Source organism: Perca flavescens, chromosome 23, assembly GCF_004354835.1.
Source record: "Perca flavescens isolate YP-PL-M2 chromosome 23, PFLA_1.0, whole genome shotgun sequence".
Classification (NCBI taxonomy): Eukaryota; Metazoa; Chordata; class Actinopteri; order Perciformes; family Percidae; genus Perca; species Perca flavescens.
The window spans coordinates 26594777-26618413 of record NC_041353.1 but is presented as its reverse complement, the minus strand read 5'-3'; the positions used below and the strand labels follow the sequence as shown (position 1 = coordinate 26618413).

Below are 23637 nucleotides of genomic sequence, written 5' to 3'. Positions count from 1 at the left end.
ATTATGTTATTAATTTTGGTTTGATCGGCATGTACAATATGAAAGGAAGAGAGTTGACTGCTAGCTGTACATCATTCCCACTTTGTGATTGTTGAAAGTTTGATGTAAGTCCATTTACAGATTGTATTTAGTTTGTTAGCAATTTCCTTAATGTCGGTGGTTACTACTCCTCCAATATTAAGTTGCAATTGCAATTTATGTTTAAATGTAATCATTTTAAGTTTTTTTCTCGTTGTTTTTATCCAGCCAGTTTATAGTGAGATCTCCGAGCACAATATTTTAAGATCTATGGTTAAGTAATTTAAGCAAATTATCAAAATACTGGTTAAAAGTTGTATTATATATATGTGGATTGTATAAAGTGATTGTTAAAATTAATGTTGGGTGATAATACCACCTTTAAAATCAAACAGTCCAAGGCAAAGGGATCCAAATTAGCTTCAGTAGGCTACATTTGAAAGTGTCTCTTATATAAACTAACACTTCCCCTCCTTTTCTTGACACTCTGACTTTCCCAGCTGTAACCAGAAACATCAATCATGCTTTTTGGGGTGTGACTAGTCAACCAGGTTTCAATCAGAAACCCTGGTGGTCATCTGAATTATTCAGATGACCACCAGGGATGCCTTTTGGGGTTTTCCTTGGAGCCCAAAGTAGGATAGTTCAGCTTTGTGAGTCTGAAGCAGTGAAGTTGGACTAAGATCGTTCTGTAAAAAGAAAGTTGTGCTCTGGCTCATTTCTTGAAGGAGAGAAGGGCTTTCTGCTGTAATTGAGCCCAGCTGTGAGTCAGTGCTCAGACAATCAAGTGTCCTTGTTGGATTCAACGAGGGCATCAGCAGTCCACTCACTGTGTTCAGCTGTTCTAACGTACAGAGAGAGACAGGTTTTTGTGTGACAATGGGGGGTGGACCTGGTGCACTTTGAGAGCAAAATTAAAAGGTTAGCTAGTGTACTGTATCTATGAAGAGTCTGTGTTCTCCTAAACAATGTTGTGTTCTTGTATGCACTTTTTTAAAACAATGTTTTAATTGTATTTTCACTGCAATTACAACTGAAGATTTTTGACCCCTACACGTGAACCCATCCAGGTCACATTGGCAACCGACCTAGCCTCCTCCCCCCCCCCCTCCTCCCCCTCCCCCACTAAAACCCGTTAGGCTCCACACGGACCACACCAGCCTTCTCCTCCCATTTATCTACCCGCAGCTGGACTCCGCACGCTCTCCTCCACCGGACCAGATAACGGATCATATTAGTCTGCGGAAACGTGTGTAAAACCGTAAGTATTGTGCTTATTTGTTGACGTATTGTTTTATCTTTTCTTTGGCGGGTTCGGGGCTGTCTAACAGTGCCTGCGTGCTGAACGCCTCAGCAGCAATGGATGCTCAAGAGTTGAAATGTCCGCTGCAAGAAACCGTTTTCAACCGAAAGCGAGGTTAAGCTAAGCCGGTGTCATTAGGGGTCGGCGGCAGAAGAGAACAAAGACCTGGCAGCCTAGCGTCATGAATTATTGTTTTATGAAGTCGACATTTGGATGATTTCAACATCTGATACTAGCAGGTGTTTGAAGTGCAGCTACTATAGCTCATTAGGTCTTTGGTGAAATTAAAGATGGTTGGGCTTTTCTTTTACATTAACATTCCATCACTTGAACGTCTACGTATCTGTATTTACGATCCCGTGTGGCTGTCGTCCCGCTGTGCACCAGATTGAGGAGAGTGCGCCACGCAGACAATAAACCCCATCCCAATGAACTGGCAGTGAACCCGAACTTTCCCTCTCAATTAAGAGTTAGAAGCGCTGTATGCATGTTAACCGCATAGTTAACCCCTTCATGTTGTCCCAACTAAGACGCTACAGTCTCCCATCACTGTCACCAAAATCGAGAGCTACGGCATGGCCGAGGCCGGGCTGTTACATAACCCCAATTCACTAAAACCAAGTCAAAGAGAGGAACTAAACCAGCATGTCACCACACTTAAAATCAAACTCATGCACGAAGCAATGAGGCTGGTGAACCGATTATGTAATTGATTTTGAGGAGGCTGAAGCGAGGCATTGTGTGGTTCAGTAGCTTTATTGTCTCCTGAATACATCCCAGATAGCGGGACAGTCCCATTTCTGGCCATAAAGCCCCTCCCCTTCACGCCTCTTTCAAGTGTCCATTATGTCCTTGATGTGAGCTGTTATCTGAGATTGTTGGCAGCATGTGACGGCAGGCTAAATATTACAGGACTGACTTAACTGATCTCACAGGGCTTTGTTGTTTCTGCACACTGAGCTAAGGTCAGTGGTTCCCAAGCAGAGGGCCTTGGGACCTTCAGGGATCTCTGTTTTTTGTATAATGATTATCTATAATATGTAATAACTAGTATGATTTTCCTCTCAGTTGCACACTACGTCCTCTTCTTTGCGAAGAGCACCTTCTTTTTGTACCACCATTTTAAGTGTTCCAGTAATCTGACCTTGATATGATATCAGCCTGTTATTACCCTTTTACTCAAAGCTAAACGGTGCTGTGTTTGAGTTATGCACAGTAAGATTAACTTTCTGTAATTGATCTCAGTTCAGTTATTTTTGTGTTTTTGCTCAAATAGTTTGTAGTCTCTGGGCTTTCTATAATTTATCATTTAATGTCCCTTTGACCTTTTGTTATACAAGTTCATTTTCTTGTTATTAAAACTTGTTGACAGAAACAGAGTGCACGTGAGCACTACTGTCTACGAGGAAGTTCAACACTGAAGGACAAAAAGAACTTGTGACACAAGTCGGAAATGTTTGTGTGTAGTAACAGACTGGCATAAACCAATGTAATACATTGTATTTATTATGAAATGCTGTAACCCAGATATTATTTACTGCCCTGAGTGTCATGCATAGCTGGCATGGGAAACAGTAAACTGTGAAGATAGCCATCTCAGTAGGAAGGATTGACAGAAAAGTGGGAGAAAGATGGTAAGAAGGGGGGGGTGGAATGCGAGAGAAGGAAAGAGTCATGAGTTGAACAGTTAGTGAGAAGGTGTGGGTGTGGAAGGTATTTAGTCAGTGGATATTTCCGGGGGGCTGAGGTGAATGGGTCGGCCATTCAGTTCCAAATTTATCGTAAATGGAGTAAATCTTGTGAGCGTCAGTGAGTCAATAAGCATGCAGCATGCTTCTACCAAGATCTAATAAGTGTGTGTGTATGGGGGGGATTGGGGGATTCTTCCTACATCCCTCTTGACAAACTTTGCAATTTGAATTTGGACATTCCTAATGCCATCTTGTAGTAACAAGTTACTGTTACAAAAGTCTGATTTGAGCTAAAAAGTAAGGTAAATACAGTTGCCGGTCTGCAGTGTTGTGAAACCTACCAGTTGACACCAATGAGACGAGACGGTGTATCATCTCCAAAACAACGCCTCTTTGTACTTCAGGGCTTGACATTAACTTTTTGAGGCACTTGTCCTTTGGACAAGTACATCTACGTTTCACTTGTCCATGCACAAAAGTCACCTATCCGGGTAAAGATTCATCATTTTATAAAAAATATTTTGTTTTACTAATGCAGAATTCGAACAAACCGTTGAAAGCATCAACGCTATCAGCATTAATAAAATTCAGTTGAAACAGTAGAAACGAATGTGTCCCAACAATAGATTTCCCCTTCAACAACAAAAAGGATCTCCAGACTCCATAATACAAAGTAATATGCTGCACGCCGGTGTGCAGAAGTTAATATCAGTGTATCCTCTATGTTGATTTGACCGTGGCGGCCCCCCATGGCAACATTTCTGCCCCCCACGGTATCAGAAATAGGGCTGCATTGTTTTGTTTTGTTTGTACTTTAGGTGCATTATTTACATGCTGAAGTAGTTACACTGCATTAAGATAATGTAATTAATAGTGGGTTTATTGTTATTTACTACAGAATGCTTAACCTATATGTCGAGATCAAAGTTGGCCTATATCGTAACTCAAAAAATACATTTCAATCACAACTGAAAATATGCTTCATTGTGTGTGTGAATAAATATATTTTTGACAACAGCAGCTGCACACTGTCATACGTTCCTCTCTGGTTCCTCTCCAGTGAAACACAGACAAACTTTTACACCGTTTAGCTGTCAGCATTTTAACCGTGTTTACTCCAGCTGCTAGCTAACAGTATGCTAATGTCACCTGCTGCCGAGTGTAGTGTTAACTAGCTAACAGTATGCTAATGTTACCTGCTGCCGAGTGTAGTGTTAACTAGCTAACAGTATGCTAATGTCACCTGCTGCCGAGTGTAGTGTTAACTAGCTAACAGTATGCTAATGTCACCTGCTGCCGAGTGTAGTGTTAACTAGCTAACAGTATGCTAATGTCAACTGCTGCCGAGTGTAGTGTTAACTAGCTAACAGTATGCTAATGTCACCTGCTGCCGAGTGTAGTGTTAACTAGCTAACAGTATGCTAATGTTACCTGCTGCCGAGTGTAGTGTTAACTAGCTAACAGTATGCTAATGTCACCTGCTGCCGAGTGTAGTGTTAACTAGCTAACAGTATGCTAATGTCACCTGCTGCCGAGTGTAGTGTTAACTAGCTAACAGTATGCTAATGTTACCTGCTGCCGAGTGTAGTGTTAACTAGCTAACAGTATACTAATGTTACCTGCTGCCGAGTATAGTGTTAACTAGCTAACAGTATGCTAATGTCACCTGCTGCCGAGTGTAGTGTTAACTAGCTAACAGTATGCTAATGTCACCTGCTGCCGAGTGTAGTGTTAACTAGCTAACAGTATGCTAATGTTACCTGCTGCCGAGTGTAGTGTTAACTAGCTAACAGTATGCTAATGTTACCTGCTGCCGAGTGTAGTGTTAACTAGCGTCCCTTGCGGTGATGTTTCGGTTGCCTCTAAGGTCCGTTTTCGGAGCATCAGAGAGAAGCGCAGGCATTTAAGTGGCACCGAAATCTGCGTTGCAATTCAGCGAGTACAGTGTGGGGGATTGGTAGCTGGAGAGATGCCAGTTGACCTCCTGGCCTGCCCTTGAGCAACCCCCCCCCTCGCTCAGGGTGCTGGTCCAGCACTGGCAGCCCACTCACTCTGACATCCTCCATTTGTGCATGAATAGATCCTGAGCATGTGTGTGTTCAGGCCTGTGTGTAGTGATTTAAAAAAACAAAGTGTAAATTGTAATTTCCCCACTGGGGATCAATAAACGGTATAAGATTTAAAAATGAATGTTAAGTCATTCAAACATGAAAGACATGGTGGTTGCATCTACCAATCTCAGAATTTGCTTGCTTTCTTTTCATTTTATACCATTGTCAATCAAATACATTAAGCAAAATGATAATCAGCAGTTCACATTTTAATTAAATGGTGCTTAAAAAATGCACATTCAGAAAGTATTATTGTTAATGTGCCTTTATTATTGCCTCAGGCTCTCCCTCCCTCCTCTCTGTCTTTTTTTTGTTTACACTGAAACAACGATCATATCTCAAGTGATTTTACTTCCATGGAAAGGGGAGTATCTAGCTGGCTATCTAACACCCAGTGTGGAAAGATTGAGTGCTAAAGGAGCCAACTCATATAGTACTGGACTCGGTCGAGACCAACTTGACTATTTGGTGAGTCCAATGGCCGAGTCCGAGACCAAATACCAACTAGTCCAAGACGAGTCTAACAGAAAAGCGTCTTGAGTCCAGACTCAAGTACTACAGCCCTGCCGCAGCGTGTGGCGAATGTCGGAGCTGACACGAGTGAACAAATCGGTGAATGCTCGGGAATTTAAGTGATGTCCCGCAGTTGTGTTGAAATAAAATCCCACGTCCTTTTGGTTCGAGACCCAGACAACACTCAGTAAAAATACGGTTGACTTTGTGAAGAGACCGAATACAACACTGCCAAGGTCTATCAACACAGCTCTGCTGACTGGAAGTACACGCAAGTGGGGTAAGAACCATAAACTAAGTGAGGGTAATGGTGTGTGTCCATTGTCAGCTTCATTTCAACGCTTCCCATTAATTGGATATGCGGGGCGTCGAGTCGGCCGCTCCTCATTTGCATAAAGTTCAATCCAGTCAACTTTATGCAAATGTGGAGCCGGCTCTGCTCTACGCCTCTCAAAAGCGGACTTTTTTTTTTTTTTTTTTCCGCTAAAAATGTTTTCAGAAACGAGTTTCGGTGAACTATTTGTTAAATAAGCAGGGCTCAACGCTAACTTTTTAAAGTGATTGCCGGCTTGGCAACCAGTCATTGATAATACAGTTGACATGTTTTAAACTGCCTACATTTGGAGCAATTCATTTCTTATGGAACTATACCACACATTTTAATAATGAAACAATGAGAATTCTCTCATTGTAAAATATATTGCAATGTCATTTCCCATCCCTAGCAACGGATCACAAAACTCACGGCTCGGATCACTGTTTTGAGTCATGGATTGGATCCATTTTCAGATTGGCACAAAAAGGGGGGAAATTTTTATTAATTGTAATTACTTTTAAAAATAATTACTTATTTCACCAGTAAACTGCTGTTAAAAGAAACCGATGAGAAAAGTATATTTTACAATAACTTTCAATGCACCACGAGGTTTACCAGTAAATGCAACGTTTAGTCTCGTCTGTGTAGTTTTTCAGACAACAGCAGTGACCATAGAGCTAGTTTGTCTTTCAGCTCATATCTTTAGCGGCAGACTGTTGTACGTCCTGCTGTTGGAATCCTCTACAGTGAAATACAGACCGTTTGACTGTCAGCATTTAAACCGTGTTTAATTCAGTTACTACTGTAGCTAATGGAAGGCTAACGTTACCTGCTGTGTAACGTGTTATTTTGCAACGATGCTTCTGTTACCTTAACATCTGTTTTGGAGCATCAGAAAGCAAGCACAGACATTTAAGTGGCCTCGTAATGAGGCACCGAAATCTGCGTTAAAATTTCTTCCGGTAGATACCGGGCACCGGTGCCATATTTGCACCGGATTTTAACATGTGCCGTTAACTGAACAGAAAGTGGTCACACAACAGCTGAAATGTTGTTGGGTACGTAGTGGTTAAAATTTACAGAGACAACCAAATAAAATATTGACTTTTTAAACAAGATTTTCCAGTTTTATACATTTTTGATTTGTTTTTATATATCAAAAAAACAAAACCCAAGTATTGAACAGGTGGTTGCCAAAGGGGGCAACCAAAGGCCAATAAACGGTTGCCAATTGACTCAACGCAACAGTTGCTGTCGAGCCCCTGTCCATTCAGCTGCAGCCATCGCGGTTGTAGGAGGGTGTAGCCATTTGTCTTTGCTTGTCAGTGGTCAGTGAAGAGAAATGGGCGGCAAGCCCACCAGCAATGCAATGCAATGCGGGGAAGCGGGGGGATCCCATCCGTGAAAACACGTATATGGACACGTACCTTAAGAAAGGAGGGCTAAGATTATGCTAAGGCTAACTCCTTATTTGCTATTACTATGCAGCATTTTCCTCGCCAGTGTAGGGTCTTTAGTAAACAAAAAGGATGATCTTCGGCTGTGGATCACCGTCATCACTCATAAATGTATTTTGGACTGAACATCATTTTCACGGAAACATGGTAACAACCCCGCTGTGCTGTGTGGCCAACTCTGGCAGACTTGGTCTCTCCTCCTTTTTCAACATGAAATAAAAAATGAAGTCAGCTAATTTGCAGCATAAAAACAGAAAACATGGAAGAAATGTACTGTACACTATCAACGATTAGTAATAATTGTTTCCAGTATAGGAAACTAAAGAAAATGAATGTGCAATATAAAGGAAAAATGTAAAAATGACAGTCTTCCTCCTCCATTAAGGTACACTGCTGTTGTACAGTCTGCAGGCTGCGTGTTGTATTGGAGGCTGTATGTTCTACTTAATGACTTTAGACAGATTGAAGCAGACTGTGTCCTGTTGGAGCTCCTGTGCTGTGGGACAAGCTAACCAAGACATGTCTCTTCTGTGTCTCCCTGCAGCTGTGATCATGTCCTCAGTGCTACAGAAGCTGATCAGCCCTCTGGCCAGCAGCCCTGCTGAGCCCCCCAGGAACAAGGTGACCGTGGTCGGGGTGGGCCAGGTGGGCATGGCCTGCGCCATCAGCATCCTGCTGCGGGTAAGACCCAACACATTCAGAATGTTTTTTTGGGGGGAAAATGGGGGGAAGAGCCATAAAAAAATCTAATACTTTGCCACATGTGTAAATAAAATATATAGTAGATGTCAGTGTTATGTCTTTCACTATATCCAATATCCAACAGTTACATGGCCATTTTAGTATATCTTTACAGATACTAATAATGCTGATATATTGTTCCTTACATTTATTAGACCCAAACTCAGGACCTTCTTGTTGTGAGGTAACAGTGCTAACCACTCATTGACAAATGTAAGACTTTTATTCGGTATGACATTCTGGCGGTATAATAACTTTCATAAAAAATACCACAGTTTCACTACAATTACAGTTCTAAAATGTAATATTTTTAAATGTCTGGGTAAAAAACAACTTATTTTCCTCCAATGAACACACTATTTTAAATAGCATAGCCTGTAGAATAGTTTTATTTTAGTTTTTTAAATTCAAATAAATAATACAATCATATTTTTATGTGGATCCCCCTTTGCTGCCCAAGCTACTGCTTTCCTAAAAATAAAGAGACATGTTAATTTAATTGGAATCTGTGTGACTGTTAACTCAAAATGTGTCATTTTGGTAATCTAGCACTGGATTTAACATGAATTTAAGCAAAAATATTACATGATCCAATTTCTTTTATGTAAAAAGTATCACTACAATGTGTGTGTGTGTGGGTGGGTGGAAGACTTAAACAACAGATGTGATACCAGCTCAATTTATTTTAACAGTACCTTTTTTTTTTTTTTTTTTTTTTTGCTAAAACAGACTTGACATTCACTGTAAATTATTGCACCCAAAAGTAACTTTAATTGGAGTTGTATAACTTGGATCATAAACAACTCTGAATTAGCCCAAACAGAGGCCTGTGTGTGAACCCTCTAAAATGAGTTTGAGTCTGTTGGCAATGAGATCATTGAAAAGATGATTTGGAAAACCCGTTTTTGGAATATCCTTCAAATGGAAAGACCGGGCAAAAACCCTTGCAGATGACTCCACCATCAAACTTGCCCAAGACCGAACCATTGCTCCTGCTTTGCTGTACTAATGGTTGGTTCCTTGAAAACGGGACCGTTTTCACTGGAAGATGTAACGAGCTATGAGCTCTGTTCATTTCCTGCAGCCCTGTTCGAAGGAAAGGAAATCTTCCGTAAAGCCAACAAGCCCCAACTAGCGCAGGTAGTCACTGAGTTCTCAAGCAAGAAATAGAACAAAACTGTCCTTTCCAGATCTTGCAACAAACAAGGACTTGACAATCTTATAAACGAGGAGCTGGAGAAGAAGGGCTGATGTGTTATCAATGCATCAGGTGATGCAGACGTGGACATTGTCAAAGCTGCAGTCAAGGCCTCAGAACATCAGCCCACAACCTTGATAGGGGAGGATACAGACTTACTCATTCTTCTCCTCTACTATGCTGTGACGAACAATAGAGGCCTCTATTTTCGTTCAGACAAGTCCAAAGCTACTAAAGTGTACAAAATCAGTGAGATGAAACAAGTCCTGGGAAGTGATTTGTGTTCCCAGTTGCTGTTTATTCACGCCTTCACAGCTGTAATACAACTTCACGCATTTTTTGTGTTTGCAAACAGACAGCATTCCAGAAACTTGTGAATGGTGAATCAACCATCCAGTCCTGTGCAAATGTGTTTCTGCTCCCACATCAAGCAAGGAATGTCAGAGGACCATGGGACCAAGGCAATGGCAGTGTTGTTGGTGGAAAAGTACCGATTCACTTGCCTCTTTGCGCTACAACCTTTTTTTTCTTTTCTTTTTTTCTTTTCTTTTTTTTTTAGCAAGGAAATCGTTACCGCCAAATCATCTGTTACCCCAGAACGTATGCCTCCAACTGAGTCCTCAACCAAATACCACAGCCAAAGAGTTTACTTCCAGATCATGGTGTGGATTGGAAAGGAAGGTGACATGAACAGTGGATTGGGGATGGAAACTGGTGGACAACTGGTTCCTGCCAGTTAGGACCAGTAAGACTGCTGCCCCAGGAAGCCTCCTGCAGATGATCCCCTAGAGCTAAAAAATAAAACCAAAGGCAAAAGAAACTCTTTATAAAAAAAAATACATGGCTGCGATATTTTGACTGATTTTACAGTACCGCACAGTTTTAATGAATTTATTTTTTATTGGAATTAAAAGTGGTTATAAACCACCATCACCCGGCAAAACGATATGAGAAATATGCAATTAACTTAAGGGAAATTGTAGTATTAAATTGTATGCAATTGTATTCACACTTATTTTTTTGCATAATTGTACTTGTAATCACTTACCTATCATGCAAATATTCTAATTAGAATAGTACATGGCCAAAACATGTATCAGCCAATATTCCTGGTCTAGTAGGAATACAAAGAGTAATGGTTATTTTAAGGACTTGATGGCTGCCATTTTGAAAATGGGGCTTTTGTTGGAGTCAAACCTTTAGTACATCTGATACTACTGTAAACCACTGAGAAATCTTTTGTTAGAAATGTTTTGGGGTCAAGCCATATTTGCAGCAGACTAGTATGACATTACAATTCTAAAATAAAAAGTTGATGTTATAAAATGCATTGTTGCATCAAACTTCAAATTGAAGAATTAAACCCCTACTGACAAAGTATACCTTTGCCAAATTGAATGTAAAATAGCTTCTCCTCCATAATCATCTTCTTGCCCTTGAAAATTGTATATTTCTGGATTTTATTTTTTTTGCGACTATTTTTAAAATGGATTTTTTTGCCCAGAATCAATACTTTTTAATCTTATTTAAAAAAAATTTAACCAAGATACCCCTAAATATTTTCTGTTTATACGGTACCGCTGACAGCGACTACATATCAGTTTCCAGCAAAACGGAGTGAAAGCAGAAAAAGCAGATACAATGCATGTAATTTACTTCTTTACAAATGAAATAAATGTCAAAGACTGACATGTGCTTAGTGTGCCCTAGTGCCCTCCGTCTCCTCATCTCTCTCTTCTTCCTCATGCGGACAGGACCTGTGTGATGAGCTGGCCCTGGTGGATGTGATGGAGGACCGTCTCAAAGGAGAGATGATGGACCTGCAGCATGGCAGCCTCTTCCTCAAGACCTCCAAGATAGTTGCTGACAAAGGTCAGTACCTGCTGCTAGGATTGGGTACTGAAACCTGGTGCTAATATGGCACCGGTGCCAAAACGCCCAGTTTCTAGCAGAGCGAATAGCAACGCGGATTTGGGTGCCTCATTTCGGTGCCACTGATGTCTGCGCTGCTTTCTGATGCTCCGAAACGGACGTTAGAGGCAACCGAAGCATCGCTGCACGTGGCGCTAGTTCACATTACACTTGGCAGCAGGTAATGTTAGCTAGCAGCTGGATTAACCATGGTTAAAATGCTGACGGAATGCTGGTAGCCTCGTGGTGCATTCAAAGTTATTGTAAAATGCCCTTTTCCAGTGTGGTGGTTGTTTTTGTCGTTTAACAGCAATTTACTGGTGAAAGAAGTTATTGTTGTTATTGCATTTTTGATAAATGATTTAATTTTGAACATATGGCCTTAGCAATAAACAAGCCGTTCTTTAATGTTGCAGACTTTTTTTTAAATTTTTTTTATTGGTTCAGGCACCGTTTAGGCACCGGCCGCGTTTTAAAAGTATCACTTTAGCACCAGTATCGGAAAAATTCAAACGATACCCAACCCTTCCTGCTGCTCACATACAGCTGCACTGCAAAGAAAAACGTCCCCAGACATCCCTCATCAGTTTGTTTCACTCTCTCTCCTCTTCCTCCAGACTACGCCGTCACAGCCAACTCTCGCCTGGTCGTGGTGACGGCCGGTGTTCGCCAGCAGGAGGGTGAGAGCCGCCTTAACCTGGTGCAGAGGAACGTCAATGTCTTTAAGGCCATCGTCCCCCAGATCGTCAAGTACAGCCCCAACTGCACAATCATCGTGGTCTCCAACCCTGGTAAATACAATAACACACACATTAAGGATCGATTAAAGATCGGATCGGGAAGTATCGGATCGGAGCCGATATTTTTTTTTTTAACTGATTGGGGCAGTCACCCCGATCACCTTACTCCAGTCATTAACGCCAGACAATTCTTCACCATTCAAAGTAGAAGTTGATTTTAATGTGAGTTTTACAGAAATGCTAGCTGCACTTGGTTAAATTTATTAAGTTGAAGGAGTCTTTTAGTTATTTACTTATTTTTGGAAACAAAAAATGGTGTGCAGCTTTAAAATCTTGGCAAATAAAAGTGTTTATGCCCTGCTACGCCATGAACTAATACTATTTCTAGACATAGTTCCATTATCTTTATTGTGACTGTTATTGCCACTGTTCATCACACCCCCAACCGGCACCGCCAGACACTGCCTACCAAGAGCCTGGTTCTGTCCCAGGTTTCTCCCTAAAAAGGAGTTTCTCCTTGACACTGCTGCACTAAATGCTTGCTCTTGGGGGAATTACTGGAATTGTTGGGTCTTTGTAAATTATAGTGTGTGGTCTAGACATACTCTCTGTAAAGTGTCTTGAGATAACTATTATTTAATACTATAAATAAAATTGAATTGAAAAAAGTATTGAATCAGGACTCGGCAATACTTAAAAAAAATCAGATCAGGGCTCGGGGGGGCAAAAAAGCTGATTGGGACATCCCTACACACATTATCGTCTTTAGATTGGGTCAACACAGTCTTACTCCCAGGGGTCTTTGGCATTAGTTACTGACACAGGCTCCTGTCAGACGCGGGGGCCTTTAACCAATTCCAATGTAATCCCATCTGCAACGATATTTGACGCTCTGGGTACCCCTTTGGCGTCCTTTTTCAACGCGCTTGGGGAAACATGACAATTAGACTGTGTCCAATCTGAGTTTTCTCTCGCATAACTATTTTTCAGCAGCTCCGTCCGGCGCTTAGCGGCACCCAAGACGATTGTGATTGGTTTAAAGAAATGCCAATAAACCAGAGCACGTTTTTCTCCTATCCCAGAATGCTGTGTGGACTAGCCAGACCCCCCTCTGTTCCGCAGCGTGTGGATGGTCTGGGAAAGCAAGACTAGGTTACAAAATATACATTTCAGTGACACGTGGGTCAAGAACAGGACAAGAACCCCGGTCTCCTGGGTGAAAGTCTTGTGTTGTTTGACCCATCCACCCACCAACCTACCTCCTTACGCTGATTTTTGTCTCTAATATTACTCCCTACCGTTGTCGCTCATCATACTATGTAGAAGACTCTACAAGGCTGCTTTTGTGTCTATCTGATAATGAGAGCCACTGACCAAGCGTCAGTATTTGACGTGTTAGGGAGAACGTTTGTTTGTTTGCATGTGTCGTGTATATTGCATATCAATGACTTCTGGTTGTGACACACCCTCCACAGTTGACGTGTTGACCTATGTGACCTGGAAGCTGAGTGGTCTGCCCAAGCACCGCGTCATCGGCAGCGGCACCAACCTGGACTCAGCCCGCTTCCGCTACATGATGGCCGAACGCCTCGGCATCCACGCCAGCTCCTTTAACGGCTGGGTGCTGGGCGAGCATGGAGACACCAGTGGTAGGTATACACGGGGACCACACTGTCATCTATTATCACTTAATCATAGGAATATCTGTCAATTTGGATGTAACATAACACTCAACTCACAATTCGATACGTTACACAATTTTAAATTTACAATTCACTTTTCTTTGGATTTTTTTTAACAGAATGAGCTGCAAACAAATTACTGAAAAATATTCCTTTTATTTATATAAATTGTGGAAACAGATCAAACAGTCCTTATCAAAAGTGCAACTGAAATTGTATTTTATCTTAAATAACAAATTAAATTTGATTTTTGAAACAAATCCCACATCAAAATTGCTAAAAGAGAGAAATCTCTTCAAATAAACTCAAAACACATAGTGACGTCCGACCTCAAGCAAGTATAATCAAAATAAAATAAAATCGTGATTTTTATTTTTTTTAATCTCAACTGGTGTTGGTCTTTACACATTTAATGGTTTTACTGTAACCGATGTACAATGCATCGTTACATCCCTATGTGTCAGATATGTTGTCTGCAGAGCATCACCAGGGTAGTTTCTCTGAAGTTACACTAAAAAAGTGAGTGTCATTTGAAAAACAAACTGTGTGGCCGTTCTAGAAATCTGATCTTACAGGAAGATTGCAAATAAAAGTTCACATATGTTAGTGCTGTCAGACAATTAAAATATTTAATTGCGATATATCGCATTAATGTCAGTTAACTTGCAATTAATCGCACATTTTTATGCTAAATGTCCCTTGATTTATTTTTTATTTCATTATTTTCTTCTCATTTCAATGTTCTTATCAATATGGAAAAGTGGATTGGCTTTTTTTTTTATTTTATTTTTTTTTTTGAAAACCTTGGCATATACGGTAGTGTTCAATTTCACACTAACATCCATGTGCTTCTGTCTGAAGTCATCCATTGTTGCCTGGCCTTGAGGAGGGGGCGGAGAATTCGCATCAGCTGTGTGCTTGGCCATCAGCTGTGTGCTTGGCCATCAGCTGTGTGCTTGGCCATCAGCTGTGTGCTTGGCCATCAGCTGTGTGCTTGGCCATCAAGTGGTATTTCAGACTGGACGTGCTGCGATGACTTTGGTCTTGTCAATGGAACCATTTGGCAACTTTTTAAAGGAAACTTTCTATTTATTGGCATCCATTTCGGCGTCTCGCGCTCGGCATCCACTCAGAATGTAACGTTAGCCTGCTACTCTTTGGCCGGCTCGCGAGCCCAAACAAGTGTGTGCGGCGTGCCTGTTGTTGTGTTTCCGGTCTAGCTAGATCCGGTGTGGTATTGTAGTTTTTCGAACATTATTAGTTGTTGCAACAGCATGTGAAGAAAACTACAAAGTTTGCTAGGCCAAAAAGAACGTTAATCTCGCGATTAAAAAAATGTACGCAATTAAAATGGAACACCATAGCAAGCATGTCATTCATTGTATTCTTATAAACGTGTGTGTGTGTGTGTGTGTGTGTGTGTGTGTGTGTGTGTGTGTGTGTGTGTGTGTGTGTGTGTGTGTGTGTGTGTGTGTGTGTGTGTGTGTGTGTGTGTGTGTGTGTGTGTGTGTGTGTGTGTGTGTGTGTGTGTGTGTGTGTCAGTGCCAGTGTGGAGCGGTGCTAACGTGGCAGGAGTCAACCTGCAGAAGCTGAATCCTGATATTGGCACTGATGGCGATAAAGAACAGTGGAAGGCCACACACAAGGCTGTAGTGGACAGGTATGGTCTGTGTTTGAATGTGAGAGAGAGTATGACTGGCTAATAAAACGGAGTTAGGATTGAGTTTCAAAAGATATCTAATCTAAATATCTCTAAGATCTGTCAGTTACATTGTTTTCACTTCATCACACAAAGATTTTGGTGTCATATCTTTTGAGTAACTAAGCCAAACATCCAGTAGACTGGACTAATCATATCACAAAGATATCTATAAGTAAGTAAGTAAGTAAAATGTATTTGTATAGCACATTTCACAGATAAAAATTACAAAGTGCTTCACAACAAATGGGTGGATACACAACATTTATACATTGCAGTACATAATCGGAAAATAAACAGAAATACACTTAAGACACAATAAAACCGACCTAACCACCCTATGGTCTATTGAAACGCCTCTTTAAAAAGAAGAGTTTTCAACTGCGTTTTAAAATTTGTCACTGAATCCAAGCAGCGTACGGAAGGAGGCAAAGAGTTCCACAGCCTTGGTGCCACAGCTTGCCTCTAGTTTTAAAATGTGTACGGGGGGCAACTAAAAATCTCTGACCTGTTGATCTCAGACTACGTGAGGACGTACGCAGCTGTATCAGGTCAGAGATATATGGGGGCGCCTGACCTTGTAGGGCTCTAAAAGTTAGAACCAAAATCTTGAAGTGTATTCTAAATTTCACTGGTAACCAATGAAGTGAAGCTAAAACCGGAGTGATGTGTGCCCGCTTGCTAGTGTGGGTTAAAAGCCTAGCAGCAGAATTCTATAAGAAGCCAAAGTCCTGATATCTTTCTGTTTAACCCATGTTTATTTTCAAGTGATTATGTCATAAGCATATTTACCATTAGTAAATCTTATGTGTAACAAAACTGTAGTAACACAGGTTGTTGAATAATAATCAATATATTATGCCATCTTAATCGGTGATTGTAAAAAGTAATTTAAGCTGAAACCCCCTGCTGATTGGTCTTTAATGTACATACATGACATAATGAGTGAGTGCACACTGCACAGCCCTTAAGAGAATGCTGCTTTGTATCACAGTGCCTACGAGGTGATCAAGCTGAAAGGCTACACTAACTGGGCCATCGGTCTGAGCGTGGCAGACCTGACTGAGAGCATCGTCAAGAACATGAGCCGTGTCCATCCTGTCTCCACCATGGTCAAGGTCTGACACACACACACACACACACACACACACACACACACCTCCACTACACTTAGTAGCAGTCCTACAGCTGGTACACTCTGGCACCATTCAAACCCCCCCCTCCCCCATATAGGTGTGCTGAAGTGCCTATCTACTATACCTGTGTCAAATGTTGTCTTAAGGAGCTTGCACACTGCTCCAACAAATGCCAACAAACACCAATAGTTGGGTCAGTGTGGGCAGGCCGTCTGTGGTTGTTGGCGTTGGAGTTGTTAAAGTTTGACTGGTCTGGTGGAGTTGTAGAATGTCGGACCAATGTAGCCCATTTTCCAACAATTGACAACATTCTAACAGCTCGAAATGCTGTCTGAATGGGTGGTTTTTCTGGCAATTAGATAAAAAGCTTGAGGAGCAAAACGGGCAAAATTCGCAAAAGCTGGAGTATCTTCTGAGCTAAGTTCTTGACACAAGTTAGGATAGACACCCTGTTTTGCATGTCGCAATATCCAAGGTTTACACCACAGTCTCCTCGTGGCTCGTCTTGATTGCGTTCTCTCCTGTACACGGCTAGCATCTTTACGGGCCAGGTAGACCAGAACTACTTTGGCCACGCTCAACAAGGTCTCCACTTCATCCATGTTTTAGTAAACCAAAACTCAAATAAGAAAAGGTAGGACTAGGTGACAAAAGTCAGTCTTGTTTGTTACTGTCTGGGCAGTGTGGACTGGCAGTTGGTTTTATGAACATTCTAACCAACTGACAACTGCCAACACCTGCCAACTTTAGAATGTTGGAGTTTTTTGGTGTTGGAGCAGTGTGCATGCTCCTTTTTAGTCTTTATTCTGAGCTAACCACATCCTGACCTCAGCTCCGTACTTAACTCAGACATGAGATTGATATCCATCTTCTCATCTCACTCTCAGGAATAAAACTGTCAGTGGTGGAATGTAACTACGTACATTTACTCCAGTACTGTACTTAGTTACTTTACAAATTAACGTATTGGTCTGAATTTTTTTTTTTCAGGAAATATGTCTGAAAAAGTGGGGTCGTCTTATATTTGGGGTCTATAGACTTTTTATTTTTTATTTTTTTATGTTAATACACCCACAGCAGATGTCGCCAACAACACAAAAGGAGTAAAATGCATGTTGCCCTCCTAACTAAAGTGAGTCCCCATCCCTTGCAGCTAGCTAGTGCCAGGGCCTGAAAAGCAAGTAAGTGCTGTGATTACTCTTCTGGAGAGGGAAAGTAGGAAGAAATACACTGGTTGACTGACATGACACCATTGTATTCATATAATATCAATCCAGGCTAAAGTGAATGATATTAATAATGCATGCATGTTGCTTCCTCTAAATTTCAGGTTGTGGTCGACTAGCGGGGCCTGCGTTGGTTGTTTGATAAATTGATTAAAAGTGATCATGATTGGTGGTTTGCTGTGCATGCAGAGCCTGCATGTCACACTCTTGAACAAACTGTGTATCCAAGAGCACTTAAATCAGTGTAAATGACGTTCTATCAGAAACAGACTGCTGGTGTAGAATAGTGTTACGTTTCCAGCGTCGCGGCTCCGAACCGTAACATTAGCTGGGACCAGGGGCGGATCTACAGGGGGGAAAGGGGGGGCAGCTGACCCCCCACTGTAGGGCCTTGCCCCCCCAGCTGCCCCCCTAACTTTGGTGTTCAAAAAACTTTGCTTGTAAAAACAAACTGCCACTATGTGCACAGGCTTCTTAAAACATTGAAACAAACAATTAATTTATATTAATTCATAATAAATAATAATTGTAGATGTAATCTTAGCCCCCTGCCCCTCAAATACTCAGCTACGTCCCTGCATCAAACTTGCAGAGCGGTGTTCGCACATTCTGGCTCACACACACACACACACACACACACACACACACACACACACACACACACACAGCGAGTCTGCTGCGGGGCGGTGGCCCTGCATCCCGGCAAAGACTGGAGCGACCGAGCCGAGCCTCTGAAAGTGAAGTCAGCTCCCCCAGGTGAAGTTAAAACACACATTTCATCTAAAGTTAAATTAGTAATAAATGTAATGTCTGCTAAAGGCGAGTCAGCATCAACAACAGCGCGTCCATTACGTTAGCCAAAAGTCAAATCGCTCCCTCGTGGTTTGTAAGCGCATTCTGCTGTTTGATTGGTTTGATTTCAGTAAAGACAAGAAGAGCATAATACAAAATATTACAAACTGGCATGTTTGAATTCATAACGTTTAGAGGGTCGGCGTTTCGGTGGCGTTACGTTACAACACACTACACAGTGCTTGCTGAGACCGATCATATGTATATGATTAGTTAAGGAGTATTATAAAATCCACTTCCTCTCACATATCACGGCAATAACGCTGCACAAATTAAACCAGGCGACATCCTTTACTGTCAAACTGGGAAAACAACAAATACAACGGGGTTAAGAAGGCTAGTCTAAACATAACTGATGTGTGCATGTAATAAATCTCGTCTGATGTTATGTATTTTAGGCTACTTATATTAGCTACAGGGCCATACAGTGTAATGTAATACAAGAATAACAAGAGCTTTTCACATCTTGACTTTTGCAGGCCAGAGTAGCTGGAGATATTAGCTGAAGACTAAAAGTGGGGATATTGCCAGCCAAGAAAATCCTGAGATGTGCACAGGAGGAAGAGGAGGAGGGAGATGAAGAAGGAGAAGACAGGAAACTGGAGAGACCAGGCAGGTCAGAGCAGGAGAAGACCACAGAAGGAGATGCAGAAATGAGTGAAAGAGAAGAGGGAAAGGAAGAATTGACAGTGAGGGATGAAGAGGAGGCTTCAGGTTCAGAGAGAGGGACAGAGGCAGAGAGTGATCAGGAGGAGGCAGATGAAGATGACAGAGAGGAAGAGGAGGCTGCAGTTACCCCTGGACCATTTTTTTTTCCATTCTGTTGTATATGTTATAGGGTTAGATATGTAACTATATTTACATATACAACAACAGTTCACTCTTCTCAAGACACTTTACAGATAGAGTAGGTCTAGACCACACTCTTTAAGTTACAAAGACCCAACAATTCTCCAAAGAGCAAGCATTTGGTGCAACAGTGGCGAGGAAAAACTTCCTTTTGGGCAGAAACATCAGACAGATCCAGGGCCTTGGTGGCCACTGCTGGTTAGATACAGGTGGATACAGATATACAGATATAAAGAATTATGATTCATAATAATGGTAATTATAGTAACAAAAAAGATAACGGAACTATGACTAGAAATAATAGTTGTAGCAGTTTAGGGCGTTGCGGGGCGTAGTAGGGCATAGCAGTTTACGTATGGGGGTTTCCATGTACCGTCTTCCCCTGCCACCCTACCAAGATCTCTCGCTACCCCTTTGCCCCCCCCATGTAAAATTTTCTAGATCCGCCACTGGCTGGGACAGACTCCTTGTTTCTTTAGACACATTTAGCCGATGGCTGACAGTTGACAGAAAACCCCGTCGATATGATCAGTCGCGTCCCAGAGGTCCAAAAAACTGCCACAGAGCAGACCAAAAAGACGAGAGGAGACGAGACGTAATACATCTCTATAACAGCAGGCGGCGATAATCTGTAATGTTGCCCAGGAAATGAAAACCGGCAGCTGATTGGACTAACGTTACGTCACATGACCGCCTGTGTTAAAGGGGAAGGATCGGCCGGTAACAATCATGTAAAAGGAGAACGGTGGAAGTTTACAGCAAAAAAGTGTTAGCGTCAACATCGCAACGTCTTGCGATGTGCGCACATCACTATGTAGACGATGAAACAAAATATCGTGCAGGCCTAAAGTCAGTTATAAACTATAGAAATGATCCATAATCCATTTTATTTTAATGTTACAAACTGCTTTCAAAATGGCACAGTTTTAGACGAAGCCTCAATGACCGCCCGAAAGCACGATAACGTATGGAGCGAGATAGTGACTGAAGAGAGGGAGCGCCCAGCGGCGTTGGAACAGCGCCGTGAATCACAGAAATAAAACGTGTTTTTTGCCAATTCATCACTAGAAATGCAACTGTAGCAAGCATCTCAATATCCCCAACGTTGTCCACATTCATATTTAGCGGAAACAAATGATATATCCAACTAAAAGAGCCTAAATGTCAGAAGTTAGAACGGAAGTACGAGGCGTTGTCATGGAGATGATACAGTCTAAAAATGCAAACAGCCAGAGAAAATATTGGGATGGGATGCCAATTACCAGAGCAGTCCTTCAGCAGAAGGCCTCGGAAATATTTACCGTTAATTTAAATGTGACACTTTCATCTAGAGATATTGAAAATATTATTTAAAAGATGTTAAAAACAGCTTACCTTGTTTTATTCAATGTGTTTTTATTAGAAATATTTTTCCAATCAAATTATTTTCTTTATAAAAAGATTTGGTCTTCAAAACCATTTTTGTTGTTTTTTTTTTGTTTTTTTTCCAAAAAATTTTTTTGAAAGAGGGGCAGGGGGTCATCTTATATTCGGACCAATACGGCTTAAGATGTTTGCGCACAAAACAATGTAGTTTATAAAATATATTTATTATAAATGAAACTGCCCATCCATATATAGAGCTGAAATGATTAGTCAAATAAACACTTAGGTTCTGTTGATTGACAGAACAGTTTTGATCGTTTCTAGTTTCTAAAATGTGAAGATTTTCCCACATTGGGTACTTTTACTTTAAATACTTTTAACTATATTTTCCTGATGATACTTACATACTTTTACTTAAGTAACATTTTGACATTTACTTGTAGCAAAGTATATTTACAATGTGGTATTAGTACTTTTACTTAAGTAAAGGATCTGAATACTTCTTCCACCACTGGAAGTTGTAAACATTAAGTAATGCGTATTTCCGTAGACAAACTATTTGCCCCCATAAACCTGCTTGGATACCTTGATACTGTGTTTTGTTGATGTGTGTGTGTGTGTGTGTGTGTGTGTGTGTGTGTGTCTCTTGGCCAGGACATGTATGGTATTGGTGAGGAGGTCTTCCTGTCTCTGCCCTGCGTGCTGAACAGCAGCGGTGTGAGCAGCGTGGTCAACATGACCCTGACGGACGGCGAGGTGGGCCAGCTGAAGAAGAGCGCCGACACGCTGTGGGGCATCCAGAAGGACCTGAAGGACATCTGAACACACCCGTGCACATAATCCAACCCCATGATGCAGAGAGGCTTGTCGACAGGCACACACACTCCTTTTATAACGTCCCTCTCTCTTAGACTGCAACACTCTTATTTTGAAGGAGAATACCAGTGATTTTTAGTTTGTGCCAGGGAGAATTTCAGGTTAACACCTACGTCATCCAGCCTGGTTTGTCATTAGGTCACCATCTACTTCCTGCAAATCACCTTTAAGTCTAAACTGGTATGCTCCTTTAAAAAAGAAATACCCAAATTGGTTACCCAACAGTTAGTAGGCTGAAGTTGCTGTGTTAGTGTTAAGAGATGTAAGCCGACCTGTGTACTTTCAAACTGTTTGGACCAGGATCAAACACAACCCTCAAAAATGGTCACCGTCTTCCTCCAGCACTTAGTGTACTGCGTCGTTCCTTTAGTTCCCTACAGGGACTCACTAAGAGAGAGACCCTTAACGTATAGAGAGACCCTAAAAGGATGCGGTTTTCCTCCCTTCATCTAAAAGTGGTACACCCGCACACTTGGGTCAACACTCTGCGACATTGTGAGTGTGAAGGTGGATTTTTCCTCAGTGTTAGCAAAGGCAGATGGAGTAGCAGGAGAGGAATGGAAACATCAGGTGTTACTGTCTGACCTTGTGTTGTGTGTAACTTAATAAATTTGAACCTGATAAAGGGTAGTGTTTGTATGTGTTTGATTTTTCTAAAGTGACTCAAATAGTGTCCCCTTTTGTTAATGATGCTATCTGTGAGGAGCTGAATCATTTGCTCGTTCATTTTCTGTGGAAAATAGGCACCGCTTTACATAGAAGTGCTCAGTTTAGAGAGAACAGAGGAGGGTTGGAAATTTTAGATTTATTCATTTGAATTTCACCTATAAGATCAAATGGATAAAAAAAATGCTTGGAATTTAGGAATCATTGTGGAATTGAATAATAAAGATTAAGTGGTTCCATATTCCTAGACTGCAGTTACCATTTTCAGAGTTCCAACAGGCTGTATTATCCTGGAAATGGTTTTATGTTTGAAACCATATTACTGTCCGATATGTGAGCATATAGGGATTCCTTTACTGAGATGTTTGAAGATAATGGCCATCTCTTTAATTATGAACATTCTTGCAAGCTTAAATAGAGGTCGACAGATATGGGTTTTCTCTGGCCGATGCCGATCTTTAGAAATCAAGGTCAGCCGATGGCCGATAAATGCTGCCGATTTTTTTTGGCCGATATGCGCTTGTTTTTAAACCTCTGTTTGAAAGATAAAATGTAACACTAATATACACAGAATTTCTCAACAAAAACATTTATTGAACACTTCACCAATCTACACTTGTATACTTCAATTAAAAATGTATAATTTAAAAACATACTGTATATTGTATAAATAATATATGAAAAATATATTAAATAAACGAAACGGGTAAGAAGAAAATAAACTTTGTCAAACTTGTAAATGAAAAAATAAAGTTTAGTGCACTTAGCATTTATTAAACTTCTGAGAATACAAATCTGCACATCTTCACAGAAAGTGACATGTTATTAATCTCAACACTATTTCCTCCTAACTCCTGTTGAATCACATCAGACTAGGGTTATCTAAAGTCAATTCTTGTTCGTTAGATAATTGTTCATTTGTTGAAGTGTTGTATCTGTGTTTTGGGGATCCTAATGTTACATGTCCTGTTGCACTCATTAGGATCAAAACTCTGAATTGTAATTTAAAACTCGTCCAGCCAATTTAATAAAATTAAAGGTTTTATTCATGCTCGAGTCCATAGATGCAGTTAATGGATACAGGCACGGAGAACTGAAGGTTCTGTTAGCAACGATTAGCTCCGTTAGCGGTTTGCTCCGTTAGTGGTTAGCTCCAGTTAGCTCCGTTATAGGAGTGGATGAGACTGTCACGCACAGGGGTAACAACCAGGCTTTGATAAATGAGATTCGGGGAGCTTCCACAGCGGTGTGGCCGCGGTGTTTTGTACGGTTTTATTAGTACAGTTA

The 23637-nt window shown here is 41.2% G+C and overlaps 1 protein-coding gene across 1 annotated transcript; it reads left to right on the top strand.

Moving 5' to 3' along the window:
- The first annotated feature begins 654 nt into the window (after positions 1-654).
- Positions 655-22314, top strand: ldhba (lactate dehydrogenase Ba). The gene is made up of 9 exons (XM_028570231.1): positions 655-939; positions 1089-1279; positions 7954-8090; positions 11103-11220; positions 11877-12050; positions 13475-13648; positions 15224-15341; positions 16375-16498; positions 21463-22314. Exons 3-9 carry the CDS (start codon positions 7962-7964, stop codon positions 21628-21630), a joined length of 1005 nt encoding a protein of 334 aa, XP_028426032.1. The 5' UTR covers positions 655-939; positions 1089-1279; positions 7954-7961; the 3' UTR covers positions 21631-22314.
- Positions 22315-23637: the final 1323 nt, after the last annotated feature.